The sequence below is a fragment of the Buteo buteo genome, chromosome 17 (genome assembly GCF_964188355.1).
Source record: "Buteo buteo chromosome 17, bButBut1.hap1.1, whole genome shotgun sequence".
Classification (NCBI taxonomy): Eukaryota; Metazoa; Chordata; class Aves; order Accipitriformes; family Accipitridae; genus Buteo; species Buteo buteo.
In genome coordinates this window covers 30,669,160-30,689,933 of record NC_134187.1, presented here as the reverse complement: position 1 = coordinate 30,689,933, position 20,774 = coordinate 30,669,160, and the positions used below count along the sequence as shown (strand labels likewise).

At 68.8% G+C, this 20,774-nt stretch overlaps 2 protein-coding genes across 3 annotated transcripts; one reads left to right on the top strand and one right to left on the bottom strand.

The window, feature by feature from the left end:
• Positions 1-1,501: 1,501 nt before the first annotated feature.
• On the top strand, positions 1,502-15,149 carry STAT6 (signal transducer and activator of transcription 6). Of its 2 annotated transcripts, none has more exons than XM_075049713.1 (22): positions 1,502-1,632; positions 6,232-6,360; positions 7,503-7,641; positions 9,548-9,631; positions 9,717-9,834; positions 9,985-10,046; positions 10,239-10,387; positions 10,550-10,681; positions 10,795-10,983; positions 11,063-11,150; positions 11,311-11,433; positions 11,616-11,708; positions 11,903-12,109; positions 12,185-12,279; positions 12,398-12,534; positions 12,637-12,783; positions 13,008-13,077; positions 13,412-13,537; positions 13,669-13,773; positions 13,888-13,968; positions 14,250-14,396; positions 14,468-15,149. In XM_075049713.1, the coding sequence occupies exons 2-22, from the start codon at positions 6,245-6,247 to the stop codon at positions 14,661-14,663; spliced, it is 2,604 nt and encodes an 867-aa protein (XP_074905814.1). In that variant the 5' UTR covers positions 1,502-1,632; positions 6,232-6,244; the 3' UTR covers positions 14,664-15,149. The 2 variants fall into 2 exon arrangements, with proteins under 2 accessions (XP_074905814.1, XP_074905815.1); XM_075049714.1 differs by lacking the exon at positions 1,502-1,632 and adding an exon at positions 5,207-5,337.
• Positions 15,150-15,288: 139 nt separating this feature from the next.
• On the bottom strand, positions 15,289-19,814 carry NAB2 (NGFI-A binding protein 2). Its single transcript, XM_075049715.1, has 7 exons — positions 19,690-19,814; positions 18,348-19,152; positions 17,944-18,077; positions 17,353-17,404; positions 16,900-17,032; positions 16,595-16,795; positions 15,289-16,482 (listed from the first exon to the last, which is right to left on the bottom strand). Exons 2-7 carry the CDS (start codon positions 19,143-19,145, stop codon positions 16,388-16,390), a joined length of 1,413 nt encoding a protein of 470 aa, XP_074905816.1. The 5' UTR covers positions 19,146-19,152; positions 19,690-19,814; the 3' UTR covers positions 15,289-16,387.
• Between the last annotated feature and the right edge of the window lie 960 nt (positions 19,815-20,774).

Here is a 20,774-nt window from a genome sequence, read left to right as displayed (position 1 = left end):
ACCCCTTGCCCCCCCCTCCCACGCCCCCCAGGAGCTTTGCAGGGGTCTGGCTGCAGATGCGGGTGGCTAGGGAGGGGGATGCCAACACCGGCTGCCCCGAGGCCACCCCTCCCCGACACGGGTCAATCGTTGAGGGTCCCGCTGCAAAGTCCCTCCTGGGCAAATGTGCTGCCAGACCTCGTCCCGCTGCGGCCCGGAGCCCCCGCAGCTGGAGCAACGGATGGAGGGATGCCTGTGCCGGGGTCACCGGGATGCTGCCCAAAACCGGGATCAGAGGGGGAGACGGGGCTGAGCAGGGCCGGGAAGCCCCTTCCCAGCCGCTGGGCCCAGAGGGGCCGCGCTGCCCCGGGGGTGCTGATCAGCCCCGAACCGTGCCGGGGCGTGACAGGGCTGCCCCGGCCTGGATCTGCCCCACGCCACGGCGGGGGTCCGGCCTCCCGGGGGACCCCGGTGCGAAGGGGTGCCAGGGGATACGGGGCCAGGCGCAGGCGAGGACGGGGCGGGGGGGAGACACCTTGGCCGTGGGGGCCGCGCTTACGGGGGGACGCCCGCGGCTCCGGACACGTCTGATGCTCGTAACGACCACGAGCACGGAGGGGTCACAGGCGCCGCGGAGTGAGGAGCGACGCGGGGGGGAACGCGGGAACCCGGCCCCGGGGCTGCGGTTCTGCACCAGGACCGGCCCCGCCGCCCCGGGACCGGCAGCCCCGGCCCCCCCCCCCGCATCCCCCGCCCCGCCCCGGTGGCACCGGCGGTGCGGCAGCGCCCTCTGGCGGCTACGGGGTGGCCCTGCCCGATGCGGCCCCCCCCCCTCCCGCCCTGCTCCGGCGAGGGATGTCCGAGCGGCCTCGGGAGCGCCCCGGGGCGGGCAACGGGCCCGTCCGGTCCCCGCACACCCAGCCTCCCGTGCAGCGAGCACCCCTCACGCCGTGTGCCCCCCCGCTCCCGGGACCCCGCTCCCGTCCTGGGGCCGGGCCGGCACTGGCGAGCGCAGGCGGGACGGGACGGGGCACAGCCCGGCACAGGCTGCGGGCTTAAACCCCAGGACGGGGACCGGGGCTCCAGCCGCGGAGTACGGGTGCAGACCAGGACCACCGGCCCGCTCCGCTCTGCGGGGTTAGGGGTGCCCGGCACGCACCCCTCGACGGAGGGGTCCCGGCCCGGGAGCAGCCCTACGGCTGTCCCTGGGGACTGAGCGGCGGGCTCGGGAGAGCAGCGAGACCGCGGAGCCCAGCGGCGGGGGCTGATATAGGGCAGGAGCACGGCCGGGGGGGGGGGGGTGTCAGCTACGGGGCAGGTGTAGGGGCGGCAGATGGGTGGGGGCTGATACGGGGCGAGCGTGGGATCCCGAGTGGACGGGGCCGATACGGGGCGGGCGTGGGGCCGGCGAGGCCCGTGGGGTGCCGCAGCCCAGCGGCGGGGCGGGCCGGCTCCCGGGGAGCCGCCGAAGCCGGTCCGGTGCCGGCGCCCCCCCCGCGCGCACCCGCCGCCCGCGCGTCTCCTCCCCCTTCCTGGCGCTCGCCGCTTTCCGCCGGAGCCGGCCCAGCCGCGCCCGCCGCCGCCGCTATGGAGTGAGGGGCCGCGCGGCCCGGCCCGGCCCGGCCGCCCCGCCCGAGCGGCGGCTCCCACCAGGTAACGACGGCGCCGCGGGCGGGGCGGGGGCGCGGGGCCGGTACCGGGGGCGGGCGGCGGCTCCCGGAGCGGGGGGGGGGGGGACGACGACACCGGGGCCTCTTCCGCCGCCTGGCACCTCCCGGCCCGGGACTCGGGTAGGGGTGCCGGACGGCGGCCGCTGGCGCGGGGGCCCGGCCGCGGCTAGCCCCCGGGGGCGGGCTCACGGCTTCCCCGGCCGGCCGCCACGGCCTCGCCGCCCGCCCGCGGGGAGGGGGCTCCGGTGCCCGTCACGGGCCGTCGCCGCTGCGGCCGGGGCGGGGGTAGGGAGTGCGGGGGGGACAGAGTGGGGCCGGGGCTGCGGCCGTGCCGGCGGGCGGGGGCGTTCCACGGCACCCTCGGCCCCGTCCCCGGCGCTGGCGGGCCCGGCGGCGGGATGGGGCGGGGCGCTGCCCGCCGGGGCGGGGGGCTGCCGGGGGCTGCCCGGCGGGGCCACCTCTTCGCCGCCGCAGGGCTCCGGCTGCGGGCAGGGGTCCAGGCAGCGCGTCCGGCAAATCCCCCCGGCAGATGAGCTGGGATCTCTGGAGAGGAGCCGAGCGGCCGGCCGGGACGTGCCCTTGGCGGGGCGTTTTGGGGTGGGACGGCGAAGGGGCTCCGGGGCCTGCAGAACCTCCAGGGTGAGCGCGCTGGAGCTCGGGCAGCTGCCTGGCGTCGAGGCATCCGTGGGCCGTGCGGGTGGAGGTGCAGCCCGGCCCGTTGCCTGGCCGGGCGCTCGGCGGGGTTGCCAGGCCCGAGGTCGAAAGCACCCGGCTGCCAGGTGGATGCAGCCGCTGGCACCCGGCTGTCTTGGGGCGAAGGGTTCGCGGGGCAAAGCAAAAGCACCCGGCGGGGGCTGTGGTGGAGAGCGCCGGGACCCCCGCCCCGGTCCCCGCAGATGGGACCCTGCGACAGCGAGCTCCTGGGGTGGGAGCTGGGGGCTGGATCCAGCCTGGACACCCCGTGCCGTGAGTCATGCTGGGAATGGGTCAGCCGGGGAAGGCCGTGCTCCTCTTCCTCTGAATCAGAAGAGCTTTCACTGATAGAGAGCAGTCAGCTGTGGCCGGCCGCTGTGCAGGCTCCACAGTCCTCCGTGCAGCGCTGTCCCCGGCGTCCCACCGGCTGGGACGGTGGTCCCGTGCCCTTGCCTTGGCCTCAGCCAGAGAGCGCCAGCAGCCGTGGCCTCCCCAGCAGCCCAAGGAAACCGAGGCGTGTTGAGAGGCAGCTAGGTCTCAGGGGCTGCGTCCTCACTGGGGCAAAGCTAGAGCAGAGCCCAGGTGTCATGAATGTCAAGCACTGGAAAACCTCTGAGCATCTGTCCCTGAGAAAGCCCCGGGGAAATCTCGGCTCAGCGCCCAGGAGGACGAGGAGGGCGCGGAGGGCAGGGGGATGTGCGTGCCCACAAGCTGCCAGCCCCGGCTCCTTCCCCCACCAGCCTCTGGCACTGGGCTGGGAAATCACCAAGGATAGACAGGAGCCAGCTTAGGGGTAGGGTCCCTCGCGAGCCCGGTCCTGTGGTCACGGTGGGGGGGAGAGGTGACCCTGAGGGTGGGGGGCTGCAGTCTGCTGCCAGGAAGTGCTGGTGGTTAATGAGTAACAGCCGTGAGAAGCTCTCGCTTCTGGGATGCGGACTTAGTTTCCCATTGCCCGATGAGTAAGCAGAAAGCCCGTGACTGGGAGCGTGGGGGTCACCGAGCCCCTCCTGCGCTTGGGCTCCTCCTGCCCGACCTCCCAGCCCAGGGGGATCCCCAGCCCCGCCGAGGGGGCAAAGCGGCCCCTTGGGTAGAGGAGGAAGTGAAAACAGCTGTGTCGAGGGGGCTTGGGAAGGGGAAGTGGGCAGGGGGGCGCAGGGCACACCCCGGGTGGCTGCTCCCTCTCCCCTGGGGTCATATCCTGCCCTGGCATCGAGCTGGAGGCACCTCGCAGCTGCGGGGTTTCCCCGGGGCAGCAGCTTCTGCCCCGCGGGGGACCCGCTGCTGCTCAGGGCTTCAACCTCGGCTTCCCTGGCCGGGTCTTGCCCCCCTGCTGCCGTCCCCAGTGCCAGGCAGGGCTGGCCCCTTGCTCAGTTTGGGGAGCGCGGCGCTTGCTGCCGTGAGAGCCTCCCCGGTCTGGGGTGCCTCCTTGGGAGTACGAGCCCTGCGGCGGCTGGGCCAGTGGGAGACTTGGGGTGCATCTGCAGTGGATGCGTCCGTGGTTGGCATAAGTGCGTTGCGCCGAGTGGTGCGGTGCCAGGAGCTGCGCCTCCCCCAGCACTGCCAAGCTGCAGGGCTGGAAGCTGCCACAGGGGCTGGTGGCAAAGCTGCTGCTTTTGCCAGGCTGCCCCGGGGTGAGGGTCCCCGCGGGAGGGGCAGCTCCATCGCCCAGCCTGGATCTCTGTCCTCACCTGATGACCAGCTTCCTTCTCCCTAGCCCTGTGGGGGTGCTGATGGAGCAAACCCTGCGCGGCCTGATCCTGCGACGGTGCAGGAAGCTGGGGCTGGGTATGCAGGCTTCTCTCAAGAAAACCTCCGTGCAGCGCAGTCCCAGCTGGGGTACTGTTACAAGAGCTGGGTCTTGGCAGGGAAAGGCTGTTCTGCAGAAGGAGCAGAGCAGGAAAACATGGAAATTAGGACGGGAGGGAAGGAGGGCATGGCTGGGCTGAAGGAGCTGCTGTGACTGATGCCAGGAGATGGGCCTATCCCCCTCTCTGAGCTCCTCCGAGCCGTTGTCCCCTGGGCTGGTGGGGAGCTGGGAGCTGGGGAGGAGGAGCACACCATCTCCTGCAGACTCCTAGCAAATTCAGGCATGCCCAGCTTACGTTCCAGGTTGCTGCTCACCAGCCAGCAGCTGCGTCCCAGGGCTAAGCAGAAATACAGGTTTTAATGGGAGGAGGAGGGAGGGGATTGTGTCTTGAGGGTCACGGAATGAGAGGCTGCTTTTCCCTCCTGTCTTGGTTCCCTGCATGCCAGCAGCTACAATCTCTCTGGGGCCGTGGGGAGAGCAGGGCAGTGCTCCCAGCTGTCGCTGGGTGCTTTTCCCGCCGTGTGTTGACCCCTCCAGAGTAAACTTAGCCCTCAGGCTTTGCGCTGCGTTAAATCATCGGGATCCATTCGCTCTGGCCAGCCAAGCAAAGTCGAAAGCAAATGCGTTCCTGGAAGCACCAGGCTTGGCGTGCCCTGGGGTCCGGCCTCCCGTCTGCTGCGGTTCCTCCCCAGGGCGGCACGTGGGGCTCTGCCGCAGCTGCCTGGGAGGGCTGGTCCCACCAAGTTTCCCGGCTCCCGCGGGAAGCGGAGCACCCCAGGGCTGCACCGGCCCTGGGTGCACCCCATCTCCCCAGTGGGACGGCTTGAGGGGGCGGACGGAGCCGCGCTGGCGGCCGGCCGGGTGCAGGCCGTGGCGCGGTTGTTTTGCACTCTCTGTGATGTTGCTCTAGTGACGCTGGCTTCCTTCCCCTCGCATGGTTTCTCTCTGGCAGCTCCACCTCGCGCCTCGGCTCTTGCAGCGCGGCCAAGACCCGCCAGGACACGTGACGTGACTCCCTGCTCGGCTGTTTGCTTTTGGGGACGGGAAGCCAGCCCTTGGGCGGACGGGCTGGCTGGGGTCCCGCAGGCGCCCTGGCCCCACGTCTGGGCTGCGAGCTGCTGGTCCCTCACACCCCGCCGCAGGATCCGGCCTCTGCCCCCGGCCTGGTCTGGGGGAACTAGCAGCGAGGTGCGTCTGGGCTGGGTGGTGCAGTGGCCCCCCCGCCCCTTGCCCTGCTGGGCCCTGACGGCCGCCGGGGAAGAAGGGAATGAGCTGTTGGGAAGAGGCACGGCGTGGACAGGACGGAGCGGGAAGGCTGCAGGCACTGCTGGGGGGCCGGGGCTGGGCAGGGAGGGGGACTGTCGGGGTTGCAATGCCTGGCTCGGGGCGGGTGGAGGGGTGGGGGGTGGTGAACCTGCGGTCTGGGCTGGGCCGTGACCCCCCATCCCAGGTCTTCCCTGTGGAATTTCGCATCTAGCACCTCATTCCAGTCCTATTGCTTTCCATGAGCTCTGGAGCCCACCGTTTCTGGGGGGCAGCCGGGACACGCCTGAGGAAGGCACCTTCCTCGGCAGGTAGCTGGGGAGGATTTGGGGAGCAGCCAGGCTTCCTGACTGAGACCACCCCAGCAGAGCAGTCTCACCGAGCTCCGGGGTTTCACACTCTTCCTGCTGCCGGCAGCTGTCCCATCTCTCCTGCGCCAAGACCAGCAGCGCTTGCCTATCGCTCCACATGTCCTTGTGCGTCACCCACAGCAGGACGTGCGGGGATTCCCCGGAGATGCGGGAAACTGAGGCACAAGTAGGCTGCCTGCCTGCCTGCCCAGGATTGCCCAAGAGGCAGATCCTAGGTTGGGCTTCCTGCTCATCCTCCTCCTCCTCCCCAGCAGCCCCAGCCCTACTGAGCAGCAGGTTCAGAAGGTGGAGGGACGAGCAGCAGCTCTCGCCCGCTCTCCCGGAGGAGCCGTCGGCACTTGCTCCGCCAGAGCTGGGCAGAGGGCTGGGGGCTCTGGGTGCTCCAGCTGCCTGCGGCGCCCGAGCTGCCCTGCTCTCCGCTCATGTTCCCGCTCCTGTTTCTCTGCAGGTGACTTCCCAAGATGTCCCTCTGGAACATCGTCTCCCACATGCCACCGGAGGAGTTCAGTGGCCTCTTCACAGAGTTTCCCCGCAGCCTGCGCTGTCTCCTGGCCGAATGGCTGGAGAACCAGCCCTGGTGAGTGCCCTGGCGCCTGCAGGCTCTGCCCTGCCCCGGCACAGCTCCTCACGCACCCATCATCAGCCTGGGCAGTGTCTGGGGCCGGCTGCCCTGGGGGTCTGGGCCGAGCTGGGGGAACCCAGCCCAGGCAGTGCCTGACCATCAGGTCTGAATGCGTGGGCAGAAGCGGGTGCTGGTGATGGGCCCTGTCCACGGCCCCAGACAAGGTGGGTGAGAAGGCCAGGGTCTGCACGGGGTATCCGATTAGAAGCAAAAGAAGAGGGGGCTGGAGGCAGGATCACAGCATCAGTCCAAGGGGCCCATCCAGGAGACAGGGCTGCAGGCAGGGCCGGGAGCAGAGGAAGGCATGCTTGCAGCATAGCCTAGGAAAGGCCTCGGGGCCCCAAACTGGACATGAACGGAGCTCCTGGACCCACAGGCACAGATTGCAGCCGTCCGGGTGAGGCTGGTCAGGGTCTATTAGTGCCCACAGGGTCTGGACTGCTGCAACTGGGTTGGCAGTGGCAGCAACCACAGGCGCAGCCTGGCCAGAATCCCCTTTTTGTGCCTAGGAAGCAGTAACAGCAGTGATTGATTATCCCCATTACGGGCTTGCCCAGGCTTTCCAAGGAGCTTCTCCTTTGTGCGCTGCAATGACCAGGACGCAGGCAGGCAGTAAAGCCTCACTGGCACGTCCTCCTCCCTTGCAAGGCCACGGCCATACTAGGTGCCATGGCTCTCCGGCCAGACGAGCAGTGCACAAGGCCGCGTTGCAGTGGTGGGCGAGGGGTGCTGGTCCCTGGCACGTGGCTCAGGGACCCACAGCACACAGCTCGGGCCGAGGAGCAGCAGTGCAGGTCACGCTGCAGGGATGAGGCATGGTGGAGGTGGGCGGGCAGGCGTGCAGCAGCTGGGTGTACACATGGGAGAGGTTTTTGGGAGGTCACGTCTTCAGGGAACCACCTCATCCCACTCAGAACGCAGTTTGCTCTTGTTCATGCAGCAAATTTCCCCTAGAAATCCAGCCAGCACTGGGGAACGCACCAGGAAGGCAGGAAGGCGGGTATCCCCTTCCTCCCTGGAGCGAGCATGGGGTTTGAGGTTGCACAGGAGAGGGTGGAGGATCCGTGCCCATCCAACCAACACTTTCCCCTCTCCAGGGAGTTCATCAATGGCTCGGACGCCTTCTGCACCAGCATGGCTGGTGGGATGCTCTCAGCCATGCTGGAGAAGCTCCGCAGTGCTGCCAGCAGCGATGGGCAGCAGTGCCAGATCCTCCAGCAAGTCAACAGCATCGAGGTGCGCAGGGGCCGGGCACGGGGACCCTCGGGGCTGTGTTGCGCTGGCATCACAGCTGGCTGCCAAGGAAGATGTGATTATTTTATGCTTCGGACTCAGTGGTTCACGCACTGCTCGAAGGGGCCGATGCCATGAGCCGGTCCCCCCTTGACATCTGTTTCAAGGCCAGCACTGTCCGTGAGCAACAAGCTTGTGCGGACTCAGCAACTAGGGTTTTTGGGGCGCTTCAGGGGTTGGTTTGCGTCCCGGGGCTGACCCCCAGCTCGCCGCAGCGCTCGGGCTGTCACGGCCGCAATTGCGGTTCCCCTCAGCTCCCCGCCCCTCCCTGCCCGCAGGTTTTCCAGCTTCCCCTCGCTGCTGCGGTTCTGCAGCCCCTTCGGTGCCCGGCTGCCCACCGTGGCCGCATCCTCCCGGGCCCCATGCTGGACCCTGACCCCATGGGGAGCCTCCTGAGTGCATCGGTCCCCGATGGCCCACGGCTCCGCTCGCCCCCAGCTGCCAGCACCCGGGCGGCCACCTCACCAGATGTTCCCCATTTTCTGCTTGAGCGTTTGATTCCTCCTTTCTCGGTGCCGTGTGTTGCGCCGCGTTTCCTCCTGTCGTGTGTGCGTGTGTGTGCTGGGCTTCTTTTTCTGGGCTGTTTCTCCTTATCGAGGTCTGTTTGAACTGCTCTCTGTCTCTCTTCCACCCTCTGTGATTGCAGATTTAACCCCTGCACTCTCTCTCCTGCCAGCGAAGCTCTTAGCATAAGGGCTGAGTGGTGCTTGCTCCCAGAGCCCCGTTCTGGTTGAAAGCTCTGCTTTTTTGGTAACAGACTTTTTTAATACACAACATTTGGGAAGGGGTCAGCTTTAGTCATAACTTCTGGGGAGCAGGGTAAATTTCCAAAACAAGACTGTTGCTTACTTTTTGAAATTGTTGTAGGAAAATGCGCAGATGTTTCAGCTTAGTTTTTTTTATTTAAAATGCTCAAGAAGAACCACCCTCCCGTGTTCCCTCCTCCCACCGTTCCCTCGTCCCGTAACAGCAAACCCTTGTTTCTCCCGAGCTCCTTGCCACTTTGGAGCCTGGCCGGGTGGCAGGGGCTGCCCACCACAGAGCGGGGGAAGCGCTGGCTGTTGGTGCTGCCGCCCAGGCAGTGGGAGCTGGGTACTCTCCCAAAAGATGGGTAAACGCAGGGCCAGGGAAGTGGCTGGGGGGAGTGGGGTGGGAGACCAAACCTGGGCCTTTTTTCCCCTGAACCCCGGGGTGGCAGGGTTTGCCCTGGCAGAGCCCCTGTGCTGGCCCAGGGCTGCCAGCACCGCGTCAGGATGCGGGGCAGGTACAGGGGGTCCGGGGGGTGGGTTGCGGAGCTTCCTCCCAGCCAGCTCAGGAAGCCACCGAGCGCGCCGTCCGGCGGTTCAGTGTCGCGCTTTGCTGCTGTTTTGGGAAGTAGCTAATTTGGGAAATGCACGAAGGCCGGAGGAGCTGGCATGGGACGCAGGGAGCTGGAGCCAGCAGGGAAATTCCTCTCCCTCTTTTCAGTGGAAAGCGTTGATCCACCCAGGCCAGGGCAGTTGGGAGAATTTTCAGCAGGTGTCAGACTGGTGGTTCTAGAGGAGGAGGAGATGCTTGCAGAAATAGAGAATTTGCTTTGGTTTGATTTTTTTTTTTTTAATTTGAACTCGATTCATTTTTTTTTTATGCACAGTTTAAAGTGGTTTTAAAGCTGGAAATTAGCTCTGTCAGAACAGCAGCAAGTTGTGGTCTGTCCCACGCTTTGGGTCATGAACCCCCAGAGTCTGACTGACTTAGCACCGTTCCTTCTGGGAAGGGGGCCTGAAACACATAAATGGGGTGGGAGGGGGCTGGGGCTGGGGTCCTCATGTCCTGCCCTGCTAATGCCCCGGGCTTGGCTCCCCTGCAGAATGCCTACCGGCGGGACCCACTGCGGCTGGTGGCTGTCTTGAAAGCGATCCTGGAGGGTGAGAAGGCCGCTGTGCTCAAGAGGGTGCGTGGTCCCTGCCCCCCTCCTGGGGCGCCCCGAGGCACGGGGCCAGCTCCAGCCCTGCTCACCCCACTCTGCTCTGCCCCAGGACTGCCACCTGCCCCTCAGCTTCCACCGGCGGCAGGAGGAGCTGAAGTTCAGCCTGGGGCTGCAGCGGCTGCAGCACCGTGTCCGTGAGATCCAGGCGCTGCGGGATGGTCCTGCAGGTGAGGGGCCGGGGCGGGACGGGTCCCTGCTTGGTGTGGGTCTGCTGTGGGGCACGGCGAAGGCGGCGTGCCCCCCCTGGGGTGCTGGGCAGTGCAGTGCAGACGCCAGCTCCCAGCGCTAACAGGGCCACCCTCGTCCTTCCTCCGCAGCCTCTCTGCAGCTGAACGTGCGGGACCCGCAGCTGAAGCCAGAAGCGAAACCCCCAGAGAGCGTGAGTGGAGGTCTGGGGCAGCGGGGGGAAAGCTGGCAGCCCTGCCTGCTGGGGAAGGTGCAGACCAGCTCTGGGGCAGGGAGGCAGTGCAGGGCCGAGGGTTTTGGTGCCCTGAGGGAGACGGTGTAGAGCTGCAGGTCTCTGCCGGGGGATGGTGCAATGCGCAGCCCCGTGGCTGGTGCTGCCCCACAGGAGCTGCCCACCCTGATCCTGGAGGCCATGAAAGAGCTGGAGGCGGCCAAGCAGCAGGTACTGAAGAGGATCCAAATCTGGAAGAGGCAGCAGCAGCTGGCAGGGAACGGGGCCCTCTTTGAGGAGAACCTAGCTCCGCTGCAGAAGAGGTGAAGGTGGCATGGGGCAGAGATGGGGGACCCAGAGCAACCCTCCTGCTCCCTCTGCTCCCCTGGGAGCAGGGAGCCCGCTGGCCCGAGGAGCTCTGGGAGAGCGGTGGTCCAGCTCTGCTTTGGCTGAGGGTGCCCCTTTCCCCATGGTTCCCTCGGCAGGTGCGAGAGCCTGGTCGAGGTTTACTTCCAGCTGCACCAGCAGGTGATGGCAGCGAGCGCAGAGCTGGGTGCTGAGCTGCTGCCCCGGCTCCTGGAGCGGTTCAATGAGGTGTTATCCAGCCTGGTCAAGAGGTAGCAGGCCGGGGGGGCTGTGGTGGTGGAGGGGTGAGGTGGGTCTGCAGAGGTTGGTTGCAGAGCTGGTGGGGGTGTCGTGCCGGGCACCATTGTCTCCCCTTGTTCCCCAGCTCCTTCCTGGTGGAGAAGCAGCCGCCACAGGTGCTGAAGACCCAGACCAAGTTCCAGGCGAGCGTCCGGTTCCTGCTGGGGCCCCAGCTGCTGAAGACATCGGCCAAGCCTTACATGGTGCGGGCTGACATGGTGACGGAGAAGCAGGCGCGGGAGCTGGCGCTCAGTGCCTACAGCAATGCCCTCAGGTGAGCAGTTGGACAGCCAGCGCGGGGCTGAGGGGGTTGCCACACTGCTGCACCCCCCCTGACCCCCTCCTCTGCCCAGCGAGAGCACGGGGGAGATCATGCATAATGTGGTGGCCCTGGAGACCAACCCCACCAGTGGAACCTGCTGTGCCAACTTCAAGAATGTGGTGAGTGCCACCAGTGAGGGCCATACAGGAGCCGTGGGACGGGCTGGGAGCTCCGCTGGGGTGCTGGGAGGCCCCGATGCAGAGCTATCTGGGAGGGTGGGCTGGGGATGCCCAAGGCTGGTGTTTGCCCAGGGGTGACGCTCAGCTTTCCCCTCCCCAGCTGCTGAAGAAGATCAAGCGCTGCGAGCGGAAGGGGTCCGAGTCAGTGACAGAGGAGAAGTGTGCCGTCCTGTTCAGCACCACGGTGGCCCTGACCCCCAGCAACCTCTCCGTCCACCTCCAGGTACTGGCCCCTCTCCCGCGGGATGGGGCCGGGCAGTGCTGAGCCTTCCCCCACAGGGTGCCCAGGCCCTGTCCGGACAGCTTGGTGCCGAGCCCCATGCTGGGCTGCGACAGTCCCAGGGCAGCCAGCCCCGCTTCACTCGGGGTGGTCTCAGGGCTGAGAGGGGGCCACTCTGCCCCCAGGTCCTGTCTCTGCCCATCGTGGTCATCGTCCACGGGAACCAGGACAATAATGCCAAAGCAACCGTGCTGTGGGATAACGCCTTCTCCGAGATTGTGAGTGCCACAAGCCGGAGGGAAGCACCGCAGGGCGAGGAAAGGAGCTGCCGGGCCGCGGGTGTTGGGTCCAGCTCTGGGATGGGAACGACCGGCAGGCTGGAGCGGGAACCCTGGCACACGGGTGGGATGCGGTGGGCTGGGACAGGGCTGCGGGTGAGCCGCTGTCTTGATGCCATCCTGCCTTGCTGCAGGACCGGGTGCCCTTTGTGGTGGCCGAGCGGGTGCCCTGGGAGAAGATGTGTGATACACTGAATCTGAAGTTCATGGCGGAGGTGCAGACCACTAAGGGGCTTCTCAAGGACCACTACTTCTTCCTGGCCCAGAAGATCTTTAACGACCACAGTGCCAGCTTCGAGGACTTCCAGAGCCGCAGTGTCTCCTGGGCTCAGTTCAACAAGGTTACTGGGAGGGCTGGCGGGGGTGGGCAGGGGCCAGCGTGGCCTGGGGAGCCTCACACCCTCTCTCTGTCACAGGAGATCCTGCCTGGTCGGGGATTCACCTTCTGGCAGTGGTTTGATGGAGTCCTCGACCTCACCAAGAGATGCCTCAAAAGTTACTGGTCAGACAGGTGTGTGCCCAGGGGCCAAGCAGGATTTCGTGGCTGTTCCAGGGCCAGATCTGGGGAGTCCTGGTCCCATCCATCCACGCTGGTGCTGGCCCACTCTCCCATCTGTCCATCCCTCTAGGCTCATCATCGGCTTCATCAGCAAGCAGTACGTCTGCAAGCTCCTGAGCACGGAGCCTGACGGGACCTTCCTGCTCCGCTTCAGTGACTCGGAGATCGGGGGTGTCACTATCGCTCATGTCATCCGGGGCAAGGACGGTGAGATGGGGGGACAGCGGCTGCTCTCAGTGCTGTGAAGGGGAGGTGTCATGGCCTGGGGACGTTGGGTGTTACGGAGCCCTGAGCTGTGTCTCCCCTCAGGCTCCAGCCAGGTGGAGAACATCCAGCCCTTCTCTGCCAAAGACCTGTCCATCCGATCCCTCGGTGACCGCATCCGGGACCTGGGGCAGCTCCGCAACCTCTACCCCAACACCCCCAAGGACCAGGCGTTTGGGAGTCACTACAACAGTGAGTGCGTGGGAGCAGAGATGGGCCCCGGGGTTCGCATCTGCCTCCCCAGCAATGCTGTGGGGAGAAGCAGGGGGGTTTGGGAGGGAAGAGGGGTTTGGGGTCTCACTCAGGTCCTGCCAGCCCCAGAGCTTGCAGGGGCAGCCGGTGCTGGCAAAGAGGGTTGGCACGGCGTGGCCCCGTGCTGGGGTGGTGGTTCATGGATGCTTCTCCTCTCCGAGCAGAAGAGCAGACGGGCAAGGATGGCCGGGGCTACGTCTCCACCGCCATCAAGATGACAGTGGAAAGCGAGAGGTGGGTGTACATGTGGGGCCACGGCCGCGCAGGAGCTGTGCACGCAGGCACTGCCCTCCGCGGGGCCGAGCTGCACTGGGCCAGGGCTTGCACAGACCTCACCGGGCCAGCCCGAGCATCACTGCTGGGCGGGGGGATTTCTGACTGGGCAAAATGGGGATGTGCTCGTGAGTGGGGAATCCCCCACGGGTGTCCCGAGCTGCAGTGGAGCATGTCTGCGAGCGCACCACCCTGTCTGTGAGTGAGCGCTGACTTGCACACGCGCCTCTTGCGCAGTGTGAGGTCCAGTCTCCAGAGTCCCGCCTGTGGTGATGGGGATGATGTGCTTTTGTAGGGACCAGCAGCCGCAGAGTGCTGCAGGGGGCCCCCCCGAGGCCCCCCAGGCTCAGATGATCAGCCTGCCCCTGCTGCAGCCTGAGCTGCACCCAGAGAGCCTGCAGTCAGTACTCGGCCCCATCGGGTAAGTGCCCAGCTCTGTGCCTGGCCGTGCCCTGGGCAGGCGCGGACCTGCTCTGCCAGGCACGTGCTGGGGTGGAGGGGGCCGTGGTAGAGAACGCCCTCGGACGCTGACTCCTCTGTCTGCGCTTGCAGCCCTGCTGCTCCCTTCTGCCCCCAGCCTGTCCCCATGGGCTACCCCACAGGTGAAAGCAACATCAACATGATGGTCCCCGACAGCCTCGGGTCCTCCTTCCCCAGGTAGGAGCAGGTGCTGGTTCAGGGCAGGGGGCAGGGTGGGCCCCCCACTACCCCCAGCCGTGGCCAGGTGGTGTTTCCCCCACCTCTAAGTGCTCTTGCTCCTTCTCGCTGCAGCACGTCACCGATGCTCTCACCGTCCCTGGTCATGGACCCTGTGCTGCCTCGCTGCCAAGACCTTGCCTTCAGGAATCCTTTGTAAGACCTGGCACGTGGCCAGAGAGGGGGGCACCCTGCCCTGTCCCCCCTTCTCCTGACCGTGCTGCGGCCCCAGGGTGGGCAGACCTGGAGGGACCTTCCCCAACTGACCAGTGCGCCCAGTGTTCTGCGCTACTGGTGCTCCCTATGCTGAGACCCACCCCAGCCTCCCCCCCCAAACCAAACACTTTCCCCCGCTATGCCTTGGGGCTGGCAAGCACCCTAGGGACAGGGAGGTACCCCATGACCTACATCAGCCCCCCCCATTCTTTGTCCCTCAGGCCCTTCATGCCCGACCAGTACATGACGGGGGAGGCCTCGCAGCTGCTGTCTGGGGGCCCCTCGCCGGAGCCACAGGATGAGGAGATGCCCGAGCTGGCTCCGTTCACGTCGATGGTGGACCCACCGCTGCAGAGCTCCCCAAGGTGGTAAGCGTGGGGGGTCAGCAGGGGGGGCCGGGGGGGGCTGCCCTAAGTCACCCTGCCGCCTCTCTCCCTAGGATGCCGCCCAGCATGGACATGCCACCCAGCTCAGACTTCGACCAGTTCCTGCAGGAGGTGTCCCTGGAGGGCCCCACGCTGTGCCCCCCCTTCACACCCCCCCTGCAGCGCAGCGGGTACCCCAGCCCCAACGCCTCTTGCTGGGGACTGGGGGAGTCTAGGTGGGATGACAGTGTCCGGCCAGGGCACGCGTGAGGAAGCTGGGGGGCTGCTGGGGGGGGGGGGGGGAGTTGGACTGTGACACCCCCACCCTTGTCTGGGTGCCTGGACTTGATACAACTTGTGCTGGGGAGGAAGCTCTGGCAGGGGAGGGGGGGGATTTTCCGGGGGGGGGAGGATGGGGGGGGTAGCACTTTGGGTAACACCCTACCCCCCCCTCGTGTATACGCTGCACTTTGGAGTACAGAGCCGCTGCCCGCCCACGCCGCTGCCGGGGGCCGCAGTCCAGGGAGGCGGCGGGTGAGGGGGTGCAGGCGCAGGAGCCCTGACCTGCGTGGGGGGGTGCCCGCAGCCGAGCGCGGTGCCCCCAGCCCACGCTGCCGGGCTCGGGCCCCGTGGGGGCTGGGATGAGTCAGCTGCGGGGGCGGGAGGCAGCAGCGGGAAACACGCTGGGGTGGAGGTGCCAGCCTGGTGCGTGACGGGGCCTCCCCCTTCCCCGGGCCAGGGGGACGCTGGGACCCCCTGCACTGGTCCTGGGGGGGGGACAGACCCCTCGCACACCTGCAGTCAGCGCTTGCTTTGGGGTTTGTGAGCTGTCCCCCCCAGCTGGGAGAGGGGACGTGGCACGGAGAGGGAGCCTGGGGGTGTGGGGGCAGGAAGATAAGCCATAAAATAAAGTTTTATTCCAAAATAACAAAATAAATAATCTACTGTACACGTTACAAAGGAAGAGTTGCTAATGCTCTAAAAAGACACCACACAGTCCTAAGGGGGTGGGGGACCCTGGGGCTGGGCACGGCTTGTGGAAATGGGGGGGGGCGCAGGAGGGGCCCCGAGGGGCTGGGGGGGGGGCAGGACTGCCCCAGTGCCCGTCAAACGCCGCCTGCTTCGTGCTGGGAGGGGGTGGACGCGCGTGACACCCCACGGCACGCGTGACACCCCACGGCACAGGGGCCCTGCACGGCAGCGCACACAGTTAATTGGGGGGTGGGTGCGGGTGGGGGGCGCAGGGTGTTGCGGGTGTGCGTGCGGGGGCGGGGGGGGCACGCCGTCGCTGGCGCTGAGCTGTGGTTGCTGCGGGGGGATATTTACAGCTGAAATGCTGCATGCGGGCGATGCAGTGCTGCGGGGGGGGGTGGTCGCGATGCATGTGCACGGTGCGCTTGCACGTGCGCGCTGCGGAGAGCGGGGGGGGGGCTGGCGGCTGGAGCGTGGGCGCTGCGGGGGTGTGCGCGGGGCTGTGTGCGCCAGCACCGTGTGCCCGGCGTGGGTGGCAGCGCTGACGTGGGAGCACGCGGTGCTGCACGCGGCTCGTGTGCCGGTGGTAAAGCGCCTGTCCCTGCACGGTAACGGGGCCAGGGGACACGGCTCGCCTGCCCGAAGCTGCCCGGGGTGGCGGTGGGGGGGGAGAGATGGTCAGCACGAGGGGTGAGCCGACGAGGCGGGGGGGCCGGGCAGCCCGGTGCGGGCAAGAGGGTCTGTACAGGGGGCTCGAGTCCATCGAGGGCTTCCCAGCCCCAGGGGGGGCGGTGGGGGCCCAGAGCCTGGTGGGGACGAGGGTATTGCTGCTGCGGGGAGGCGCATCCCGCCGCGGCTGAGGTAACCAGAGCGTCGGTGCAGGAGGGGATGGGGCCCAGGGGGGGCTGTGGCCAAGCCCTCGCTGGCTCTCCTCCGCACCCGGAGCACCACCGCCGCGCCGCCGGCACCCGTCCCCCAGCACGTTATTGCTTCGTTAATGGTGGTGGGGGGCTGCGGGGGCTTCACTGCCGGCTGGTCTCCTGTTCCACCTTGATGGTGCCGCGGGGGGGATCCGGGGGAGCTGGAGGACCCCGTTCTGCTAGCCCGTCCTCAAACTCTGTGGGGACACAGGGAAGATGTCGTCAGGGCACCGCTTCCGTAGGGAGAAGGCAGCAGTGCCATCTGGGCACCCCTGTCCACGGCAACCCCTCAGCCCCACGGGGGCTCACCTGGTCCCGGGGGCTTCCCCGGCAGGCAGGGGCTGAGCCGCCCCACGCGCTCGTGCGAGACCAGCCGGGCCAGGCGCAGCCCCTCGTCCATCAGCGTCTGCTGGAGGATGTGGCGACTCCAGAGCCCGTGGGGGGGGAGGCCAAGGGGCACGTCGGGGGCCGCGCCAGGCGGTGGCGTCAGCCGGGGACAGGCCCCCACCGCTGCGGAGAGAAGGGCGAGAGTCAGTGCTGAGGGGCTGGTGGAGGGGGGGGCCGGCCACCGCCTGCCCACGGACGCCCCGGGATGGGAAGGGGCCCCCACTCACCCTGCAAGTGGCCGTCGAGGCTCTCCCCAGAGAGGCTGGCTGCGTCCTCCTCCAGGCTGGCTCGGTACGCGGTCCCGGGGGGCTCCGGCCCCACCTGCAGCGGCAGCAGCTCGGAGCGGCTCTGCTCTCCCGCCTGCCAAAAGCGCGCGGGTGAGCGCAGAGCACCGTGGACGGGCCCTATCCTGCCGAGGGGCTCTGCACCCACCCGCCCCAGGATGCCCACAGCTGCACGCACGGCACCAGCCCCACAGCCGCCGACCCGGAGCCCCTCGCTGCCTGCCCAAGACAGTGCGGGCAGCCCCAGGCACACCCCACCATCCCGCCCAGGTGTGGGCGAGCGCCCGCCCACGCTCACAGGTGTGCACACCTGCACGCGCATGCGCACCCACCTGCACCTGCACCCCCATGCATGCGGCTGTGTGCCCCCCCCCGCACCCCTGGGTGCATACCCACCTCCTGCTTGAGCCGCTTGGCCATGGTGGCTCCGCTCTCCTCGGGATGTGCCCTGTGGGGGGGGGAGGAGAAGGGGCTGTGTCAGGCGTGGGGGCGGCTGTGCAGAGGCCCCACGACAGGCATGCCCGCCCGGCCTCCTGCCACGCTGCGGGCAGCGCCAGCCGCGGCGGCAAGCGTGGGCGGCCGCCCGGGCAGGGCGGTGCCGGGGGGCGGCGCGGATCGAGGCTTTGGCGCAGATGGAGCTGGGGGTGGTAAAAAGGGGGGGGGGGGAGCAGCTGGAGAGCGAAGGGAAAAGGCAGCCCGGCCACGGCATCCGGCACACGCCAGGCTGGGGCTCTAGGGGAAGAGGGCAGGAGATGGGGCATCCCCAGTGGCCCCCCCCGCCCCCAGTGCCAGGCATCCCTGCCATCCTCTCCACCGCCAAGGTTAGACAAAACAGCACACGTGAGGGAAAGGGGAACTTGGGGCTGCAGGGTCCCGTTCCCATCCAGAAGCGCTGGGTTGTGGTGCAGTTCCTGGGAGCGCAGAGCAGGTGACGGCCAGGACCCCCCCCGGGCCTGCAAGGTGGGGGTTTGCCAGGTCTGGGCTCACCTGGCGACCTTGAGCGAGGACAGGTAGGTGCTCTCCCGCGCAACCTGCCGCGAGAGCGAGAAGAGCTCGACGCGCCGCAGCAGCAGCGAGTTGTCCCGCAGGCAGAACTGGGCGGCCGCCTCGTTGATGATGAGCTGGGGGCAGAGACGATGCGTGAGCGGGGACAGGGACAGCAGCGCCCACGGGACCCCACGGCAAAGGCGGCATCTGCTCCAGGCAGGCAGATGCCGCCTGGGTGGGAGCGTACCCTGGCTCCCAACCCCTCTGTGATGGAGCCCCCACTCCAACCTCCTCCCTGGGCCAGAGCCTGTCCCCCCGCCTCCACCTCCAGAGCTGCCTTGGCCCCCACCCCAAGCCAGCACGTCCCCAGGACCTTTGAGCGTGGACCCCGCCACGCTGCCCACCTCGTGCAGAGTGAGCTGCTTGCCCTCACGGCGCCGGGCCTCGCCACGGCCGTAGATTGCGCTGTGCCGGCGGATCTCCTCCTCCTTGTGCCGGTCGCCATCCTCCAGCTGGAAGATGTGCCCCACAGCCTTGGCCAGCTTCTTGTTGAGCTTCATCAGCGCCCGCAGCTCGGCCTCGCCGCCCCGGGGGCAGCTCTGCAGCAGCCGCTCCACGCTCTCTGCCACTGTCCGTGCCAGCTCTGGCTCCAGCACCTCTGTGCCCGCCGGCTGGTCGCCACCGCTCCCACCCGGGGAGAAGGGGGGACCCCCCGGCTCCTCGTCCCCGCCACCCTCCGACTCGGGGGTGCTCCTCCCCGGCCACGGCGGGGCAGCCGATGGCGACAGCTTCTCTCCCGGCTCCGTGGGACTGCGGGCCGGGGGCGTCCCGGTGCTGCTGCCCCCCTTGCCGGCGGCCTCGCTGGGGCTGGCGTGCCCGTTGCTGAGCGCCTTGCGCCCGCCGGCCTCAGAGAGCTTGAAGAGGGGGATGCTGCTGACGGGCACGGCCGAGACGGGCTGGCTGAAGAGCCCTGGGTTGGAGGCCCACTCGCGCAGGGCCTTCTGGAGGCGGCGGACGTGCAGGGGCTTGGTGGCCATGCCCACCAGCGCCATGATCTCCAGGAACTCCTCCTCGCCCGCCTCGCAGAGCTGCTGCACGTCGTCCCCCCCTTGCTGGATGAAGGTCTCGTAGTAGCCCAGCAAGTTGGCGCGCTGCAGCACCCGGTACAGCTGCAGCTCCCCCAGCGTGCGGGGCAGGGCCATGGTGAGCCTGCGGGGACGGACGGTGTCACCATGGGGGGCGGACAGAGGGACATGCAGAAGAAGCCCCCTCCCCACCCTTGAGTACGGGGTGGAGATTGCCCCCGGGGGACGGGGTGACACGGGGTGTTTCAGGGTCCCCAAACCCCACAGGGCACCCAGGCCCACCCGTGCTCCCCGGGCTGGGACGGACCCCACGGCCACAGCCCCCTCGGACACGGCACAGAGACAAGCGGGGCCCCCCCCTTCCCCCCTCCCCACCCGGGGCCGTGCCCAGCCCCCCCCCTCCCGCCGCCGGCACCCCCCCGGCGTGGGCCCGGACACGCGCCCGGGGCCGCCCCAGCCCTCCCCATCCCCGACGGCACAGGGCCGGTGATGCGCCGGCGTCCCGGTCCCGTCGGGGCCATCCGCCCCCGGGTCCCCCGCCCTGCTCCGTGTCCGCCGGTGGCCCGGGCCCATCCGGTGCCCCGTCCCGTCCCCCCCAACCCCCTTGCAGGTCCCCCCGGACCCCCCGTCCCCTCCCGCCGCCCCCCCCCCGGTCGCTCACCGCCGGCTGGAGCCGCCTCCGGCCGCAACGCCCGCCCCGTGCGCGGCCGCCGTATGCCGGGGGGGGGGGGCTCCGGGAACGGCGCTCCGCGGCGGACCGGGCGCTGGCGGCGGCTGGGGCCGGGGGGTCCCGGGGCTCGGGGGTCCCGCGGCTGGGCCGGGCACGCTCGCTCCGCCGCGCCGCGCCGCTTCTGCGCGCCGCCCACACGGGCGGTACCGTGAAATAGCAGCGGCCCCGGCTGCGCCGCGGCGTGGGAGGCCCCGGGGGCGGATCCCGCGGCTGCCGCCCCCGCCGAGCGCAGCGCGGGCGGCCGCGGCGGGGGGGGGGGGGCAGCGGGCGGAGGCGGCGGCACCGGCCCCCCCCTCGGGCGGGAGGCGCAGCGGCACCGGGAGGTGGGGGGGAGGGGGGGCAGCGGGGACCGGCGCCCTGCACGGCGGCACCGGGGGTCCCGCAGCCCGGGCAAGCCGCTGCTGCGGTGGGCAGCGGGGAACCGGGCCGGTGTCCCGGACGGGACGCGCGGGGGACCGGGGCGGACACGCGAGGCACTGGGGGTCCGTCCGTAGGGGGAGGCAGGACCCCCCGGAGGCGGCGCCGGGCGGAGGGGACGCCGGTCGGGGGGGTCGCGCAGCCCCCGGCCCCGGGCTGGACCCGCAGGTGTGCGGGGACCGGTGCTCGCGGGGGCACCCGGCACCCCGGGCCGGCAGCACACGGGGCCGTGCCCGCGGGAACCTGGCGGTCCCCAGAGGGTGCAGCCCCCCGTCCCCCCCGCCGGCCGGGGTCCCGCGGGCTGCGCTCGCAGCACCTCCGGTTCCTGCAGCAACCCGGCAAGGCGTGGCGATGCTCCCCGGCACCGCCGTCCCCGTTCCCCCGGCCCTATCCCAGGAGCACCCCCGGCCCGTTCTGTCCCGCGTGCCGGGGCGCCAGAGCCCCTTGCGAAGGGCTGGCGGTTTGTGTCTCAGCCTCCCGGTCACCGGCAGACACAGGCTGCCATCGATAGGCTTCAGCGTGAACACCCCCACGGCACAGGCCTTGCCCCAGAGCAGCGAGACAGGGAGCGGAGGGAGGTTTCTTGGGGGGCGGGGGGG